This window comes from Megalobrama amblycephala, linkage group LG2, assembly GCF_018812025.1.
Source record: "Megalobrama amblycephala isolate DHTTF-2021 linkage group LG2, ASM1881202v1, whole genome shotgun sequence".
Taxonomy (NCBI): Eukaryota; Metazoa; Chordata; class Actinopteri; order Cypriniformes; family Xenocyprididae; genus Megalobrama; species Megalobrama amblycephala.
The window spans coordinates 12214364-12233408 of record NC_063045.1 but is presented as its reverse complement, the minus strand read 5'-3'; the positions used below and the strand labels follow the sequence as shown (position 1 = coordinate 12233408).

Here is a 19045-nt window from a genome sequence, read left to right as displayed (position 1 = left end):
TAGTGCTGTCAAATTATGTTTATTATATAATATTGATATGTTTTATATATTTACAAAATTTTATGTTAGATGCGAATAATCGATTTGACAGCACATATTATATTATATTATTTTCATTTTTGAAAAGTTCAAATTTTTAAATATTATTTATTGATCAACTAACATTGAATACATATATTTTAATTGATAAATCAAAATATAATTTTTATATATTTTTAAAAATAAATTTCATATAAATTAATTATTTTTTACATGTAAAATACCTCATGGATTCAGATTTCAAGTACCAAACTTCTAAACAGTCTTAAGCCTTATAGCAACACCATGGAAAAAGCGTCAATATTTTTATTTCTTGACTCTTGCTTTCTCTTTAAGTGGGTGTAACAGATCCATTCCAGCAGCTATGATCCGCTGCGATCCGCTCCGTGTTTTCGGCTTCACTGCTGCTCTACCCCAGCTGACTGGCAGTACTTGTTTACTGGTGGAGGTACACAGGGAGAGACGAGAGGGGGAAAACCATACTGCCGACAACACGAGAGAAGTTTTTCCCACTTTCAGCCCATTCCCACGCCAATGAGTTCATCTAAACCGCACACTGGGGTCTTGTGGACGGAATTGAGTGGTTTTATGGGCAGGCCCGACACGCGTTGGACGCTGGTCTGTTGATTAACGTGGAAGATTAAAACGCAACGCGACCGTGACGCGCGTACGCTCACACACTTCGGGAGCATTGTGCTAGAAGCAAAGACTTTAGGGAAATATCCATATTTTTATTTGGCTCTCAACGCTTTGAAAATACACAAACGTGTGTGGATACTTAATTTTAGGGGACGGTGGCTTATCTGACAGCGGAATAGCAAAAAAGCTCTTTTGGTTTATATGCATGTGTATATGGGGGCGAGGAGATGCCCATTTTTCTGATAAGAACATTTGGCAATACATGAAACGACCCGTGGAATAACGCATATATTTTGCCTCTGCCCTCAGAGACACTAAAATCTGTCAAATTATTGGAAATTTTGACTATTTGGAAACATCTGCAAGCTTTTCTGAGAACTGTGGATTTTTTCCCCCATTTTTTTAAGGCAGCCTGGGCTACTATACTCTTATTAATTTTACAGGAATTTGCAAACTAAAACAGGGGTATGAAAAAGTTGCAATGTACTGTACCCTTAAGGGTACCTCATTCCTAGAAGTGTGGGGTTGATTCCATGGAAGAAATGCATGGACGTTTTTCATGCCTGATCTACTCAAAGCAGAGATGCATCTGAAAAATCGCTCAAAATGATTTTTATTCATTTATTTTTCACTAGAGTGCAAGATCATGTTATTTAATAGTAATTTAACCCGTGCTGTGTAGGCAACAACTACTTAAATTGAACATTATTTTTAACTGAAGCACGCTGGACCCCTGGGTCCCCTTCTTGGGGGGTCTCATTTAAGTTGTCGCTGGGATTGAGACTTTATTGGCCTGGATATAAGCTAATTAACGTTTTATTTTCTTTTGTTGATTTTTGACACGCCAGAGGAGGATTTATTTTTCAAGAAAACTAAAACGTGTCGCGAGACATAATGCGGCTGGACACATCTGTGGTTGTTTTGGTCACTTTCGCCTACATCGTGTGCCTCTGCGGATCGCTACATGGAGAAAGTGAGTAACAACACGCTTTAATTCACAAAATGTTGATATGTTGTTCCGCTGTGTGTGTACTATTATAGTTTACAACTGAGGGGACTTGTGGAATTCACTCCATGTATACTTCGGGCTGCTCCGACGTGTTGTTGAGGGATGTCGCATCATTTGTTTGTTTTTAAATTGCCTTTTGTGTTGAACATGGCTATTTCTAAGCCGTTTTATAAATAGTTCATTTTATAAAGGTACAATTTCGGTCATTTGGAGAATTAAATATAATTGTTATTTTTGTAGTCAAACGTATGTTTTATACATCGTCCCCCCGCTTCCTCTCAAAATGGACTGCTCCCTAGGCCTGGCGTTCTTTGCGTCAGCCCGAAGGCCAGATTAGCGCTCGTGACTGGACTCGGCGGGATTCGCGAGCGCGCGCACGCCTGGATTCCAGTCACGGAGACGCACACGCACGTTCTTCACGTTCGATGTGGAAGCGCGTTGTAAACAAGTTGAGGCCCTAAAGCCGGGGACACACCTAACGATTAGCTGAAACATTCTAAGACTGAACTGAACACACATACCGATTGTTTCCTTCAACTGGAGCCGATTTTAATCGTTGACAGTCGGAGAAGAACACAAACGTTTACGATTGAGACCGCTGCTAAGCAACACACTGTGCGCGGGATCTTGAAAATGGATGTAAACAAACAGCTGGCGCTCTTCTGCAGCTATATTTGTGCGGAAAATAACAAAAAAAAGAGGAAAACGCGCACTTTGTTTTCAACAGAGAGAATTTGAGGTGAGTAAACTTTGGTAAATTAATCTATTTTTAGAGCTTGCACTCCGGTGGTGTCGCCGTTGTTAAGCAACGATAAGCTGCGATCCTCAATGAAGCTTGTTCGACTTGAAACGGCACTGTACAGACCAATAAATTACCACAGAAGTAAATGATACTACCACAATGCGACCTCAAAGGGCACTTTCACTTTCGCGATCAAAGGGGCAGGGCTCTTTATATTCTCTCTGTATATATTGTATCATTAACTGTTAATTTTGTATCCGTATCTTTCCAGATAAATAATATATATACAAAACATGATAAAAAAAAGTCTAACGTTAGTCATTATCTTTATCACTTGTTGCCCCCTATTGGCTGGTGCCCCAGGACACTAGCCCAATCCCGTCTATGGATAATCCGGTCCTGTACCTGATACGTTCAAAGCTTCCGCAATAGCAGCCCAGCTTCTTTCCTTATCACTTCTATTATGGTACGTTATTCCTTCGAAGATATGTTGTATTCGTACTCTTGCCAGAGTTCAACCAGTTTTTCTTCCATACCGGTTGTCCAATGTGTATTTATGACTGCAAACGTTTTTTGACGCCATTTCGCCGCTTGTTTACAATCGCCTGACACAGTCTCCAAGGAAACAGAGACGTCATCGGTCGCAAATATTATGCTGCCTTCACGTGCTCTCAGCGCTATTGTAAAAATGACTTTCCTTTCGAAACTTGAATGCGATTTGCTCGTAATCACTACTTCAGAAATGGGAATTATCAAATTTGAGAAGAATCTTTGCGAGGAGGACTGGCAATGACTGTTTCTAAAATTCTAAGACTAGAATCGTTAGACGCAGCACACTGCACGATTTTAAGCACCAACTGTAAACACCGACTGAACGCAACTGGCTCTGACTCGGCGCGATTGGACATGATCAGTCGTAAGTATCAAATTACATTCATAATCGGCCTTACAATCGTTAGGTGTGTCCCCGGCTTAAGAAGATTCCCAGATCCCATAATTGCAGGATTAGCCTACATTGGTTTTCTTTCTATCTATATTTCCAGAGATGTGTGCTCGTCTTCTGAATGACATCAATTTAATAATTGAGAAGGAAAAGAATGTTGCTTGCGTTCACAATATTGTACTGTAAGATATTTTAAGCTTTGTGTGGGAGTAGCTAACTCTTTATAATCATTTTTATTGCTATATAGTTCATGTTTTGATGATAATTTATATGAATTATCATTATATCAAACATCATATCATACTTAACAGAACAGTGGTTTGTTTATATTTAAATCAGTATAATATTTATTATATTAAATATATATTATTATAAGTAAGATATATTCATATTAGTTCTTGTTAATTGTATTGTAAGTCATTAACCAAAAAAGCTTTGACCAGTGGTACATTTATCAAATCATATGTTATTTATAATACATTGCCATTATTTTGGCTACCATATATGTATATACGTATGTACATGCAAAAGTTATTATAAGGCGCTATCAGGTTTGTGCTAAATTGAATTTTTATATTCACAATATTTCTCATTCATGTGTCAATGGAGTAACTTCAGCACACATTTAGTGAGATCCTGTATTGCTGTGAAATTTATAGCTACTATATCTAAACCCCTTCAGCTTTTCCATTTCTGAACATCATTTTAAATTTAGGATAGGCACTTTTATGGGCACACTTAGAATCGTCGCCTGTTAATGCTTTTTAGAGCTGCCGTCTCAAGAAAGTGCTGGACTGATGCCTGCAATAAGTAACGTGGTGTTATAAATAATGGTCTGGGAATAATTGGATCTTCCCTATTATAGGGAACTGTTGCATCCCAGCGATCCATTTGAACTGTAGATAGGGAAAACATGAGGTGTTTGCAGGTGGTGTTATTGTTTTAACAGAAACTTGATAAACCTTCATGCAATCTTTTTGTTTTTCAGGTAAAGAATCTTACCAAGCTTTGCTCTATTTGAAACCATCCCCAGTGCTTAAAGTAAACTCTCCCGTCATTGTTATCTTCGGTTGAACTTGAGAATATTAAGATGTTAGACTACGTTGGAATAGTTTTAACATTACCGTTGGCCTCTTTAACTCCATGGACCTGTTTGGGATCTTCTGACACTCTGTAGTTTGCCTTGGTATGTCTCCCAGAATTCCAAGAGTGTGGAATGTCTTTGAAGTGGCCCACCCTGTAGGTGCTCTTGCCGTTGAGGGTTTCGGGACTCATTTCGGCGTCTGCTGCCTGCTGACCTCTTGTCTTCCAGGTCATGTATCTGAACATTTGCCATGTAGCATGTGAGCTCTATGTTCAGCTCTCCGAATCTCCGGGGTGGGCTTTTTCTCAGGAAATCGGAGCATTTTCGCAGGTGCATTGGTGTGTGGCCATTTTCTCGAGGTTGTTACTTTAAAACTCATCTTCATACATTCACATACAAGAACAAACTTTAAATACATGCATAAAATGTTTGCATTATTTAAAAAAATAAATAAATTAGTTATTGAAATCTTGGTATTTATTAAAAAAAATGCTTTTAAATATATAATTTCATAAATCATTTATTATAAAAATAATGGACAAATGTTGCTGTTTTTCTTTCAAAGGAATTGTTTAACTGAAGATAAACAGCATTTTTTTTTTGCAAAACACTTACGAAAGAAAGCGATTGTTAATCAGTTTTTTGTTTTTTAATCACATTTTTTGTTCATAGTTTGTGCAAAGCAAGACTTTTAAAATATTTAACATTTTATATATATATAAATAATATATTTTTTTAAAGTATAACAGAATTTATTTTTTATGAAAAAGGCAGTGATCCTTTTTGATACTGATTATATAACTTTTCACATTAAGTTTTATGATGGTGAGAAATCAAGGAAATAGCAGGTGTTATAGTTTAGACCGTTTTAAGCCATTCACGTTACACTCTTTTCTGTTTGTGATCTTGTTACAAACACATCAGTTTTAACTCCGTATCCTCACTTTACCATGTCAAGATGTTCCAGGGCATGAACGGAGCAACCTGCCCTTATTCCACCTCGCAGGGGCTGTAATTTCCACATTGACGTATTCGACTGACCTGTTGACTTGTTCAGTCTTAACGTTGTCACGCCTCTACTCAATATTCATTGACTAAAGATTCAAGGCGGCTTGTTTCTTTTATTGACACAGTTCTCCATGTTGGGTTGTTGTAGGCCACAAATGAGGTCGATGCCTCTTACAACATGCCTGAAAAATCTGATCTGATGAGCTGGTTGCTGTTTGTATCCGTCCGGCTTTATCTGTCAATGATCTCATGCCATAATGTCTCTGTCAAACCATGCTAGTAATGCAGGGATCAGTAAGCGTTGAGTTGGGATCCTTTCAGCACATGAGAGGGTGGAAAGACAGCTTGTCTCCAGCATTTGTGTGCTTTAGAGAATTTTGGCAGCTCTGTTACACTACCTGATGGGTTACATGTATTTTGAGAACAGGTTTTTTGACCTTAATTATTAATCAAATCCCAATGTAAGGGTGAAATCAAAATGGAAGTTATGAGTTTTTTTTATTATTATTCCATGTCTGTTATTTTGGAGGCTAATCTCTTCACTTTAGTGGCTTATTGCTTTTCTAAAACGGCGGCAACATCAATATGTTAAAAGGGTCCAATGCTCATTCAGTTGTTGTTTATTAATAATAATAATCGGAATAAACAATTGTGTAAAACTTTAGGTTCCATTTAGGTTAGTTCACCCAAAAATGAAAATTCTGTCATTAATTTCTCACCCTCATGTCATTTCAAACCCGTAAGACTTTTGTTCATCTTCCGAACACAAATGAAGATCTTTTTGATGAAATCTGAGAGATTTCTGTCCCTCCATTGACAGCTATGCAACTATCACTTTGATGCTTCAAAAAGTTCATAAAGAGATCGTAAAACGAAATCATATGAATCGAGTGATTTAGTCCAAATTTTCTGAAGAGACTCGATTGCTTTATATGATGAACAGATTTAATTTAGGATTTTATTCACACATAAACTTTTTTCATTAAAGCATTGTAAGCCATGAACCAAGCCAATCAGCTACAAGGTGAATCATAACATAACAAACTTTAATTTGAAGCAAAAAAGTATTTGAAAATTGGACAAAAAGACAAAGGTACAAGACTTTGTACTTAAAGACTTTAGTGAGTGAAAGAACAACAGCATTGAGAACAGCATAATCAAATTAAAAATTGAGAAATATAAAACTACTCATTTAAAAATTTTGATTATATATAAAAACAATATATTTTAAGTTTATTGCAATATATGCATATATATATTCAGACATTTAAATATTTGAAGAGTGTAGAGATCGACTCGATTACATCATTCGCAGTGCTTCATGGGAGTGGGCGGAGCTAACGAGATCTTTTGTTGCATTTTGCTTGTTTTGACTATCTGATTGGTGTAATTTTCAATACAGCATCATGGGTAATGTAGTTTTTCACAACTTCCACTGTTAACACGATTATTTTACAACTAAGTTTAAATATTGTGGACTGACGGCTTCAACAGCAGCAAATACTAACAATTACCAGTCTCGTAGCTCACAGTAAGGCTGTCTTTAAAGGTTTCGAAGTTATCGTTAAAAATCTATTTCCCCATGGAGAAAATTCATGGAGTTTTTGCTTCTTGAACCCGACTGTTATAATACTGCGTAAACTGCAGTAGCACATCAAAATGTGTTATCACAGTTGTGTTCATCATCATTTTCAACACAGACTCATTGGAAAAACATACCTGTGTCAACATTTTTGCAAAACGCAAAATACGTATCAGTACGTACATATCATTGCAGTTTCTAACAAGCACTTTTAATCATTTTCATACACAATTATGATTACAGGGCCAGTAATCATACTCCAACATAAAACATTGCCATATTCACATTTATCTGTTACGGAAAAACTAAACACGCTTTTAGCGCCACTCACTGGACATTTCACTTCGAAACTGTCACAAAACGTGCATGTCACAACGTATTTTGCGTTTTGCAAAATTGTTGACACAGGTACGTTTTTCTAATGAGCCTGGGTTGATCATTTTACAATGACTTCAAATGTGGCTTATCCAATCAGAATTTAGAGTCTGAACAATTTTTCCACTTCAGATGCAGAAAGTTATTACATTTTGATGAAAGACTCTGAAATAAACTTTCTTCACTGTAACATGTAGTGATGACTTGCACACAATAAGACAAAATTAAGTCAATTTTGATTTTTTTTTTTTTTTTTTTCAAGTGGTCTTTCAAGTGGTCATAACTATGTTGAAATACAGTAGCTGAAATATAGAGGGGTTAAATATATTGAAACTAAATGATGTTATTTTGAATGATGATGTTTTTCCTCAGTGCTAGGGCTGTTTTTAGAGGAAGTATTGTACAAAATAATTTACTGGGTGAAGACAAGCTCCTTTTTCTTTATTGAGCTGCATATCTCAATGTGTGTGGCTATTCCCGCAATTACAGAGCCGTAAATGTGAGCGATACTCATCTTTATTCTGCCAATAAACCTTTCAACAAGGTTAAGGAGGTGACATTAATTTGTTTTACTTTGCGGTAAATCAAATTAGGATTTTTTTCTCCCTTCTCACTGCAAGTAAATATTATCAGATAGTTGAAGGGCAAGTGATTCTGAAGCAATGAATGAAAACAAGCTTTAATCACCATTTCAAAGAAGTTCCAAGAATCCCTACATTTTATGTCATATTTTCAAAATTCAGAGTTAAAAAGGTGTCTAAATTCTGAAATGTGTTGTTGTACTTGAATGTTTTGCAATCTCCAAGTTATTTTGCAGATATTTCTGTTTAATTAAAAAGTGACCAAATTACAGATAGTTGGGTTACACTTTAGTTTAGGGTCCAATTCTCACTATTAACTATGACTTTTGCCTCATTAAACTCATAATTACTGCTTATTAATAGTTAGTAAAGGTAGTTGTTAATTTTAGGTATTGGGTAAGATTAAGAGATGTAGAATATGGTCAAGCAGAAATTAAGGAATTAATATGTGCTATATAAGTACTAATAAACAGCAAATATCCTAGTAATATGCATGCTAATAAGCAACCCTAAACTAAAGTGTTTGAGAGTGTACAATTTCTCAGTTTAGCATAATTAGCAATGTTGTTAATATTATAACCTCAGTTGTATGTGCAACAAAGCAAGAGTTTATTAAATTATATTTAGTTTACTTAAGGATAAATGGGGGCTTTATGAAATTCTAGACATTTAAGTCAACTATTTCAAAACTGATCCTTTTTTTTTTTTCTTAAATGTTTTTGGACTATCTGTGAACAATATATTGCTGCACGTTATTCTTAAGAGAAGTTTTGTCTTTTTGAAAAACTGATTTTTGCTCATTGAGTGTCTTTGAATTTTCACTCAGAAATATGCCATGGAAGTAAAAAGAGTTGCAGTTGTTTCATTTTGACTTCAATAACATCTCAGGTTTCGAAGCCATTTACCAAGTGGTTTAGGAGTGAATACTAATTGAGTGTTTTGTTTGATTCATTTTTTTTTTTTCCTGTTTGATCTAGACTTTGAATGTTTAAAGGTTTCTTCAGAAGAGTCAAACTCAGATCCTGTCAAGTAATTTTACATGAAATGAACTGTTGTTTTATGCTTTGCTCTGTTCTCAGCTTGAAATCTCATTGCCTTCAGCCTGACCACATTAGGAGACGTAGCTGAAGATGAAGAATTAGATCATACTCTAGCAGGATGCCGTCCAAGTCTTTGTTGTTCTCGTAATCTCGTGTGGAAGCGTAGGTCTTTAGTCCTTTAACTGGATTGCGTTTAGAGCCTTTATATTGGATTGCTCCACCTGTTTTACTCTCTTTGTAGAGGTGTGGGATGAGAAATCAGAGGTTATTTGGTTTATTTTTAGTCATTTTACTCTGGCGCTAATGCTGCAGACCACGTTACAAAAGTGAACATTCCCGTCGCTGGGCCACGTTCCCCACCCGAGGCCAAAAGCACGGGTGTCTTTGTGAGGTTGTGGCTGTGTGCCCGAGCGCTGCTGTCAGACAGCACGTCGTCCCAGAGTTTTTCTCATTTAAGGGGAGGTGAGAGAGTTCACTGCCATCCACAGTTTTGTTTTTCCCCTCATACAACACGTATTTGCAGCCGTCCTGCCTGGATAACACATAAACAATGCCTGAATACAATAATCCAGGCCTGTATGGTTTGTAAGTGTGAACACAACCTTCATCGCCTGCTTGTTTTCGTCCAGTGCAGTTATGCTTAAATAATGTTTGGAAGGGAAACTTGATTGCTCAAGCTCCGATGTTTTTTCTTTATATAGCATTTACGCTACAAGTTTTAGCCTACTTTTAATTGAGAAAAATGGGAGACTACAGTTGTAAAGTCAACATGAAATTGTAAGATTCTTATAAGTTACATCTGTACCATATTGGATTTCTTAATTTATTGATTTCGACCAATATTGGGTTTTTAATTGTGGATGGTAATTTGCGTTTAGATTACCTTTGTCGCCATCAAACACTCACTTAATGTTAACCTTCAGGAGCAATGTCACTGTTAAATGTTAAAAATATTAAAAATTAATATACTTTTTCATATAGTAGATTATAATGCTGTGATGCTTGAATTCACTTGTAGTATTTCAAACAATGTAATTTTAGTTTTAGTGTTTTTTTTTTATTGTTGAATAGCATCAAATTTTGATTTAATTTTAACTTTAAAGTACACTGTAAACCTGAATAAGTTGGCAAAACTAAGAAAATTTGAGGCAATCAGGCAAAGTTTAAGCAAGCAGAACTGGCAGATTTTTATTTTGTACTTATACATTATAATTTTACTCAACTTGAAATGTTTGAGTACATTAATTCATACATTTATCATGTAACCTCAATATAAACATTTTTATTACTGTAAACTTAGCTAGCTATAACTAGCTAATTCAGAAAATGCTCATTTGTTAATATGTTAACAATAGCATGGTATAACACTTGCTGTATGAGTACAGCTATATAAAGCACTTAACACTTGTTCTCAAACCAAGCCGCATGCACCACTTGACACCATGATGGTAACTCTCCAAAAACCCACATTAACAGAGTCACTCTTCTAAATTAGCATAACAAAACATTAATCACTACTAAATCTCCCACTTAACATTATATAACACTTAATTTTAGCATTTACTCTCTCTTTCGAGTGCCATGGGCAAAGCATGCTGGGAAATAGAAATCCCAGCCCAGTTTCAGTTCAATTTAAGTTTGTCTAAATTAAAAGAAATAAGTTCATAAAACTCAAAATAATGTAAGAGTTCAGTTTACTTAAAATATATCAGTTCTGTGAACTTGAAAGTAAAAAAGTACTCATAAAAGTTAATTTGACTGAACTAATTTGTTTAATTTAAGCTTGTCCTGCTCAAACCGATTAATTATTTTGAAACGTTTCATTTTAAAACAATGTGTTGGAATATCTGCACTGAAAAAATGTTAGAAATTGTTAGTAAATTACAAAAAAAAGGCAAGTAACATATTGAATTAAACATGACATTTTGAGGTATAAAAACAGAAATTGTAAAAATTTACTCCAATAATCTAATGATGCAGATTAATGCAGTTAGCTTTTCTTTTGCAGTGACGACATCTCAAAAACAACTAAATTGGTTTATCCAGTCAGATGTGATGCACACAGTTTGTTTTTGGAGTCTTTGCATTCAGCCGTTCATCACCTTTTCACAGCCATAATGCATCATTTTAGACAGCAACATTTTGTGACGCAATTTTGCTCACAACGTGTTTTAGTCTTTCTTTGTGTCAGATGCTTCAACGTGAGAGGAAAACTTCAGAAATGTGTCCAAACAGTGAGCCAAGCGCCGAGGCGACGGCTCATACTGCACTTGGCAGCCAACCAGGGCAAGAAATTAACCGTGGTTTACTACAGTGGCAAAGGAAACAGTGTATCTATTGTTAATAAAGTAAAGTACACTCGCCAAGCTTTATTTGTTTGCTTTGGTTAGTCCTTTTTTCCCTTTTCATGTGCTGTTACGTCTTGTTTGAGTCGTCTGTCAAGTGCCCAACTGCCCATGAGATATTTGAAGAGGCTCACGTAGATGGTGGGATGCTTGGAGGATAGCGTCACAGCAGAAACACCAAAACTATCCATTTATTCATATTGTATCGCAGAGATGTTTCCATGAATTGGGCTTTTATTGTGTTGTCAAGTAAATCCAAATGTTTGTGTCTTTCGGAATATGCAAAGTTTTGACCTGGTTTGTGGCTGTGCTTTGGTTTTTGGATCTGTTAGGTCCATTGAGACGACAGTGAGTGATTTGTGGGTTTACTTTTTCAGAGTCTGCAGGTTCTGTACGTGTCCCACCTTGCTTGGGTTAAGGATATCCAGAATGGAAAAACCAACACGCTCCCGTGTGTTTGAAAATCTTTTAGAAAACTGTTTAGTGTCCAGGGAAGTCTAACGGGAAAACAAGTAGTGGAAATATTAGTTGAGCTGCATAATGAATTGATATTTCATTGCTGTCTAATGCTGCAGGTACATGTTTAAAAATATTCATAAATGTTTGAATATCGGACGTTGTTTATGAAGGGGCTCCTCTATCCTAGGAGAAATTTTGTAGTGGAGAAATTTGTGCCTAAGGATAGTGCAGCGAAATTAATAACATTTGACAGTTTCACTTAGAGATGCATTTCTGTTTTGTTCTGTTTGATTATATAATTTTTTTTGGCTCTAGCTGGCTCTGTAAGTTCCAGTTTGATTCTGTTCGGTTTAATTTGGTTCTTTCCATTTCTGTTTGATTCTGCTCAGTTAGATTCAGTTTTTTTTTGGATTCTGTTCTATTTGGTTTTATTAGAATGTTTGAAAAAACTTGAAATACTTCTTGTTTTATTCGTTTCTGCTGCGTGATTCTATTCAATTAGGTTCCATTTGGTTCTATTTGTTTTTGATTGATTTCTATTTTGTTCTAGCGAGTTCCATTTGTGCTTGTTGAATTTTCTGTTTCTATTTGATTTGGTTCATTTCAGTTCTGTTTGTGTCTGTTGGATTCTGTTTTTTTCAGTTCTGTTCTTTTCTTATTTTACTCTGTTCATGTTTTTTGTTTTTTTTTATTTCTTTTTCGATCTCTTGCATTCTGATTCTATTCATTTGGGTTCCATTTGGATCAATTTTATTTTTGATTGACTACTATCTGGGGCTTGACAGTTTTTTGTGTTTGTTGATTTATTTTTTCTTCTTCTTCTATTCTCTTTTGCTTTGTTTATTCTGGATTTGTTTGTGTCTGTTGGATTCTGTTCTTTTCTGCTCTCCACTTTTCTTTACTTTTTTTATTTCTATTAGATTCTATTTGGTTCTTTTTTGGCATCTTTTGGATTCTGTTCTATTTGGTTCTGTTAGTTTCTTTCAAAACAATCCAAATACTTTATGGTTCTATTCGGTTCTACCTGATTCTGTTCAGTTGGATTCCATTTGGTTCAGTTTTATTTTTGGTTGATTTCTGTGTGTTGCTTGCCAGTTCTTTTTGTGTTTGTTCTGTTTGACTCTTCGGTTCTTCAGTTCTGGTTTTGTTTGTGTCTGTTGGATTCTGTTCTTTTCAGTTCTCCTCTGTTCTTTCGTTTATTTTTTATTTTAATCTATTATGTCTATTTGATTCCTTCTGGTTATGTTGTTTATGTTAGATTCTGTTTTGTTTGGTCCTGCTTGATTTTGGTTTGGTTAAATATTTTTTTCCCTTTCCGTTTATTTTGGTTCTGTTATGGTCTGTTTAATACTTTCCTATTCTGTCCAGTTTGGTTTTATTGAATGCTTTTCTGTTCAAACATTTAAATAATTTTTTTCCGATTCCGTTCTAAAGGGTTCAGTAGAGTTCTTGCTTTACCCATAATGATCACACACCACCCAAAGCTGCTTCATGATGAGCCATAGAGTCTGACAGAGCGTGTGGGTTTATGGGTAGACGTGGGCTTACCCAGCAGCAGTCAGTCTGAGCCGGTGGTCTCCAGAACAGACAAACAGCCCATTAAATTGACCTGTCTTTCCCTGCAGACGCTCGGCCGCTCCTCTCCCTGCGGTAACTGTGTGGACTGATTCCAGAGACGGCAGGGGAGGGGCCGCACTGCAATGGCCATATTCATCTCGCACAGTCTCACCCAAACACGCAGCGCCCATCAGCACTCTGAATGAGGAATTGATCAATATTGGCTTTTGTCTCCTTGGTTCTTTGCAGCTTTTCTTCCTTAGCTGCATCCTGCTTTCAAGATGCTGTGGAAAAACATAACACGCATCCTGCGGTTGCTGTATGTGACCACGTTAGCAGTAAATGCTGACGAGAATGTGCGTTTCACGCGGCATGACGTGAAGAGCTTAGTGTTTGACGTAACAAAACATTGTAATAATCCTTTATACTCTCCCCTCCAAATACACACACCACGTTGTGTAGCGTAAGTCCTCACGCATGTTCGGTAGCATTTGTCGTCATCTGTTGGTAGAAACGTGTTTTTTTCCAGGGGTGTCGACGCAAAGCACGCTTGTGTGTTCAAATACGACACAACAAAGTGCAACAGAATGGCACAAAACACACTTTAGCTTGACAAGTGACGTTACCGTAACCCCTTAAGCCCTGAAAGCATTTTTAGAGTTGTTTTTTCTAAATGACATACACAAAAGTAACTCCAAAACTATAGCAAGGAGAATCAAAAGATAGGTATCGTTTGATAGAAAACTTTTTACATTTTTAGAAAATATAGATTGTCATTACATTTGGACATTCTCAGGCTGAGAAACTGCTGATAAACATATACATGTTTTTATTGTAATTTTACATATCTTTCTTATTTGACATGCAGTAACTCAGGAAGGAAAAAAGTAGGAGGACAATTCTTTTTGGTGAAGTTTCAATACATGTGAGCTGCATCTGGGTTAAAATTTTGTGGAGATAGCATAAAGTAATCAAAAGTTGGAACCAATGTAGCCTTTTTGTCTAGCCCTTGACGCCCCCTAATGGGAATTTTTAAAATTGTTGTTTCTCCGTGAGGAATATCTCGTGATTGTCGCGATGGATTTTGTTGATTTTAGATTCATTTCAATCGGGATCATCCACTGTAAGTAATGTCTACGATCCGTGCATGTTTCATGAAGTTATGAGCAAAAACACACGAAATCTACATATTTGATTTTAGTTAGCACCTGTGGGGTTTTATGTGTCGTAACTCCGCGAGGAATATCTCAATGGTTTATTGATTTGGACTCATTTTAATTATGAGAATCTGCTGTAAATGATGTGCCATTTTTCTCAATCAGAGCACGTTTCATGAAGTTAGGAGTGAAAACGTAAATGACATAGGCCTAAATGTCGCATTCGTATGTTATTTACATATGGTCCTTGCCGGGGCTTCTCGTACAAAAAATGCACTCAAGTTTAGTCAAAGCCCAAAACAATTATGCATGTTTTATTCTACTCCATGAGTCCTTTTAAATGACATATAACACATGATTATCTGAACTGTATGATGTTTTTGACACATTGCAGTACATAGTACAAAAAAGTATTTCATAAATTGTGAAAACATTTTTTTCCCCTTTATCAGCAAATAACTCAGCACTGCTTAGGACTTAATCGAAGTGGCTTCATTCATTGTTAAGCTTTGAAATGACACCTATTTTGTGTTGATCAGTGTAGTCGTTTTGAATGCTTTGGTGTTAATGTAATGCCCTACTTTAGATTTTTTTTTTTTTTCGTCCAAAATTTGCCAAATTCCGCAAACATTCTGTAATACTGTAAATTCCATTCTAATGACTGGATTGCTCAATTCCATCCGCATTTGCTTCATTGCAGAAATTAAAAAAGGCCTATAAGTTACCTGAATGATGATATTTTAAGCTAGGCTAGCTTAATTTCACTAAATATTTGGAGTCTGAGTGTAATTATTCATGAAATGTATTGGTAGAGGCAATGACTTGCACGCAACTTCTTGGAGAGGGTTTATTGCGCAGACAGTGTGTGATGTCAACACATGACTCATTAGTACTAACACTTACTATTTTAAATATCTATTAAAAAAAAAAAACCTTTCTACGTGTACAGTGCTAGACTAACTGGGACACAGCACATATTGTTTCCCTGTTGTCTTGATTTGCTTCTATTGCTCTCATTTGTAAGTCGCTTTGGATAAAAGTGTCTGCTAAATGATTAAATGTAATGTAAAAATACTCAAATATTTATGCTTTGAGCTACACAAGCTCAATTTCATGCATTACGTTCTGAAATGTGCATGTTTATGTTGCATTCTCAGACAGAAGGGGCGCTATTGTTGAAATTGTTTTTTTCTATTTGAGGTCACAATTTCAAGGAAATATTTTTGTTAGCACCTCAGTATTGCAAGAACTATGTACAACCAGACCATCGGTTGTGTGTTTGCATACTAGAATTCATATTCAAAATATTTCTGACCTAACTGGCGGACTGTCAGAAATTCTCAGAGAAATTAAAAATCTAGATCTCGCTAAAACTGTTGCTCTTTAAAGGCGTGTTAGAAACGTGGCTGCCTCCTCTGGATTTGAAAGAAATAGCCGAATAGTCAAGATGCCAGATCCCATCTGGTTTTGGAGCAGTGTGCTATGAGGAGCATACCTCTGCTGTCGGAAGCCGCGTCCCCGATGACCCGAGGGCCTCGTAGCTGCTTTTAGAAGCACTAGGAAATGTGTTCTAGTGTCTCTTCAGCGTTAATGGGGGCAGAAGCCTTTCAGAAAGAGCGTAATTACCCCACAGCTATTGATATTTGATGCACTCACTGTTTCACAATAAATTTTTGCTCAAAAAGCATGTTGCTACAAATTGCTTTTTGAACAGAATCCACGTTCTTGTTTGTCATGTGCAACTTGGATTCCTGACAGATAAATCTTTTGGGGTTTTTTTTTTAGACCTAGACTGATTTTTCCTGTGTTTAGGCTAAAAGCATTTTCTGCTGGCCAAAAGCTAGCCTAAATAAAAGCCATTCGTTCCATTGCTCCTACTTGGGACATGATTGCATGATGCAGAAAATTAAGATGTTCTCGAGCTCAAGTTTGAGTAGTTTAAGCTCTCTGAACACCTTTTTCCATTTTAATGGACGTTTTCTGTACCTTCTGTTCGTGTTTGTTGGAAATGGTCATTTAATTGGCTTTTAATTTGTTGTGCTTAATCAGCAATACTACTACCAATGGACTACTTGACAACATTTTAGTCAGAGGGATTAGTCAGTCAGAGTTTTGCACAAACTAACAGACCATTCTCTGTAATGGCTTATGTAAACTAAACTGAATGTTTGGAAATAGACGCAATGCATTGTGGGAAGCAGAACCTCAGCACCTCTTTTAAAGCTGTTGCTTCATTTTATCTTAATGCGTGAATCTTAAATGTCAAGAAATATCTAGCTCAAATTTCACCTCAAAAACAAATGAGTAATATTACTATAGTATTATATGAAAATAATATTATTTAATAAGTAATATAGTATATTATGCAAGAAAATTATACCTGTTTTAGGACAATTTTTTCATTATATCCTATTACAACCCTTGATGGACACATTGAAGCTCGAGTCGCCATTGGCTAATAAATTTTTTATTTTACTCGCCAGATTTTTTTTTTTACATGGAATGCAAGAACAATTCAAATGAAAAAAATCGACATAATTATAATATATAAATTTCAAACACAATTAAAGTCAAGTAAACAGTCTGTAATAAAATAAGGTCAAATAATCAAACTACAAGCAATAGCACAAATAAACACAGTAGAAAAGATGCCAATTAAATAAACAGTGCTTTTCAGGTAGATTAGGTATAGAAATTGAATTAAGTAATCAAATGCAAAATAGCACCACATAGTCTTCACTGTATAAATTAAATAATCCTTATTAAAGTTAGAAAAGTTTTTATTTATTTTTTTGCGATTAAAAATACGGATAGCAGCAGGAATATTAGGCTGCTGTCACTTTAAGACTAATGCACAGATCCAATATACTGTTACACACAAGTTTACTTTTTCAACCGTTTACATTCACTAAAGACATAACTGATGACGTTTAGTAGGATACTCTCCAAGAGAACTCAATTCAATATTCACGTGCTGTCAGACCCAGCTTTTCTGGGCATGCGCGAGTTATCTTTTACGTTTTCTTGCGCTTGAATGTTTAAATTGACAAGACTTAAAACACGTGCAAATGATAAACTTTCATGACGACACAGCACGGGTCCGACTGGGGCGGTGTCACCGAGCCCTGCAATGTGCTCTCTCTTTCTCTCACGGTGAGTGTGCGGGTGTGAGAGAAAGCGACAGAGGGCGCTCTGAGCCAAGCATCCATGCGTAAAGCTCAGCAGGCAATGAAATTATATCTGCGCTAAACTTATTTTATTGCCTCTAACTCAATTACAGGTGAGTGAAAACATTCAATTTACTAGCCATTGGCTAATAAAAGATATTTTTTAGTCGCCTCTCATGAAATTTAGTCGCATATGCTACTGATTTACTCGCATTGTATTGTGTTGTATTATTAAAAAAATTTAGTTTGCTATTAAGTATAAATTTGCATATATATATTTATTTATTTTTATTTATGTTCCTTGGAGTTTATAATGTTAATTAAGTCATGCACCAAAAAACTTATACATATGCAGAAAAATTATTATTTTGACTGTCTGAAATGAGTGGCTCCTTTAGGGTGTAGATGTATTGCTTTAGAGGAAGTCATATGCAAATATTTTTGCCCATTTGATGTCACAGTGCTTGATAACATAAATGCTTCGATTTATAATGAGGAGGACATTTAAAAGGTCCCGTTCTTCGTGATCCCATGTTTCAAACTTTAGTTAGTGTGTAATGTTGTTGTTAGAGTATAAATAAAATCTGTAAAATTTTAAAGCTCAAAGTTCAATGCCAAGCGAGATATTTTATTTAACAGAAGTCGCCTACATCGAACGGCCAGTTTGGACTACATCCCTCTACTTCCTTCTTTAATGATGTCACTAAAACAGTTTTTTGACTAGCCTCCGCCCACAGGAATACACAAAAAGGGGGCGTGGTCTTGTTGCGCTCCCACGGAGAAGAGCAAGAGTTGCGTTTGTAGAGTGTGTTTGTCGCCATGTCGTCGAAACGCTGTTATTTTCATCCCGCAGTCCAATCACCTTTGTTTGGCCTTCCCAGGGACGCTGTACTTAGAGATCAATGGTTACAATTTATGTTTAACTCGTTCCCGAAAATGATAATCCACTGAGTGCATGCATCTCCACGTTATGGTAAGAGGCGTGACCTTTCCGGGCAAGGAGCGCTAAGCTGCTGTCGAATCACAACACAGGAACCGCTGGCACAATCAGAACTCGTTACGTATTTCTGAAGGAGGGACTTCATAGAACAAGGAAGTCATCAGCCCGTTTTTATGACAGTGGAAACAGCGGTATACAGATAAGTAAATTATGTGAAAAATACTGTGTTTTTTTACACGCAAAACATGAACACATGTTATTTTGCACACTATAAACACAATCAAAGCTTCAAAAAAACACGAAAAACAGGACCTTTAAGCAATGAAACGTGCAGGATGTTTTAATGGATCAAAAGATCGAGGAAATCAGTGTTGTCAC

The 19045-nt window shown here is 36.0% G+C and overlaps 1 protein-coding gene across 1 annotated transcript in view; it reads left to right on the top strand.

The window, feature by feature from the left end:
• The first annotated feature begins 447 nt into the window (after positions 1–447).
• The window catches only part of insrb (insulin receptor b), a 78399-nt gene continuing 59801 nt past the window's right edge, over positions 448–19045 (top strand). The window contains exon 1 of the mRNA XM_048182721.1: positions 448–1651. Coding sequence (XP_048038678.1) covers positions 1573–1651 — 79 coding nt within the window. The 5' untranslated portion in view covers positions 448–1572. The remainder of the gene's footprint in view (positions 1652–19045) is intronic.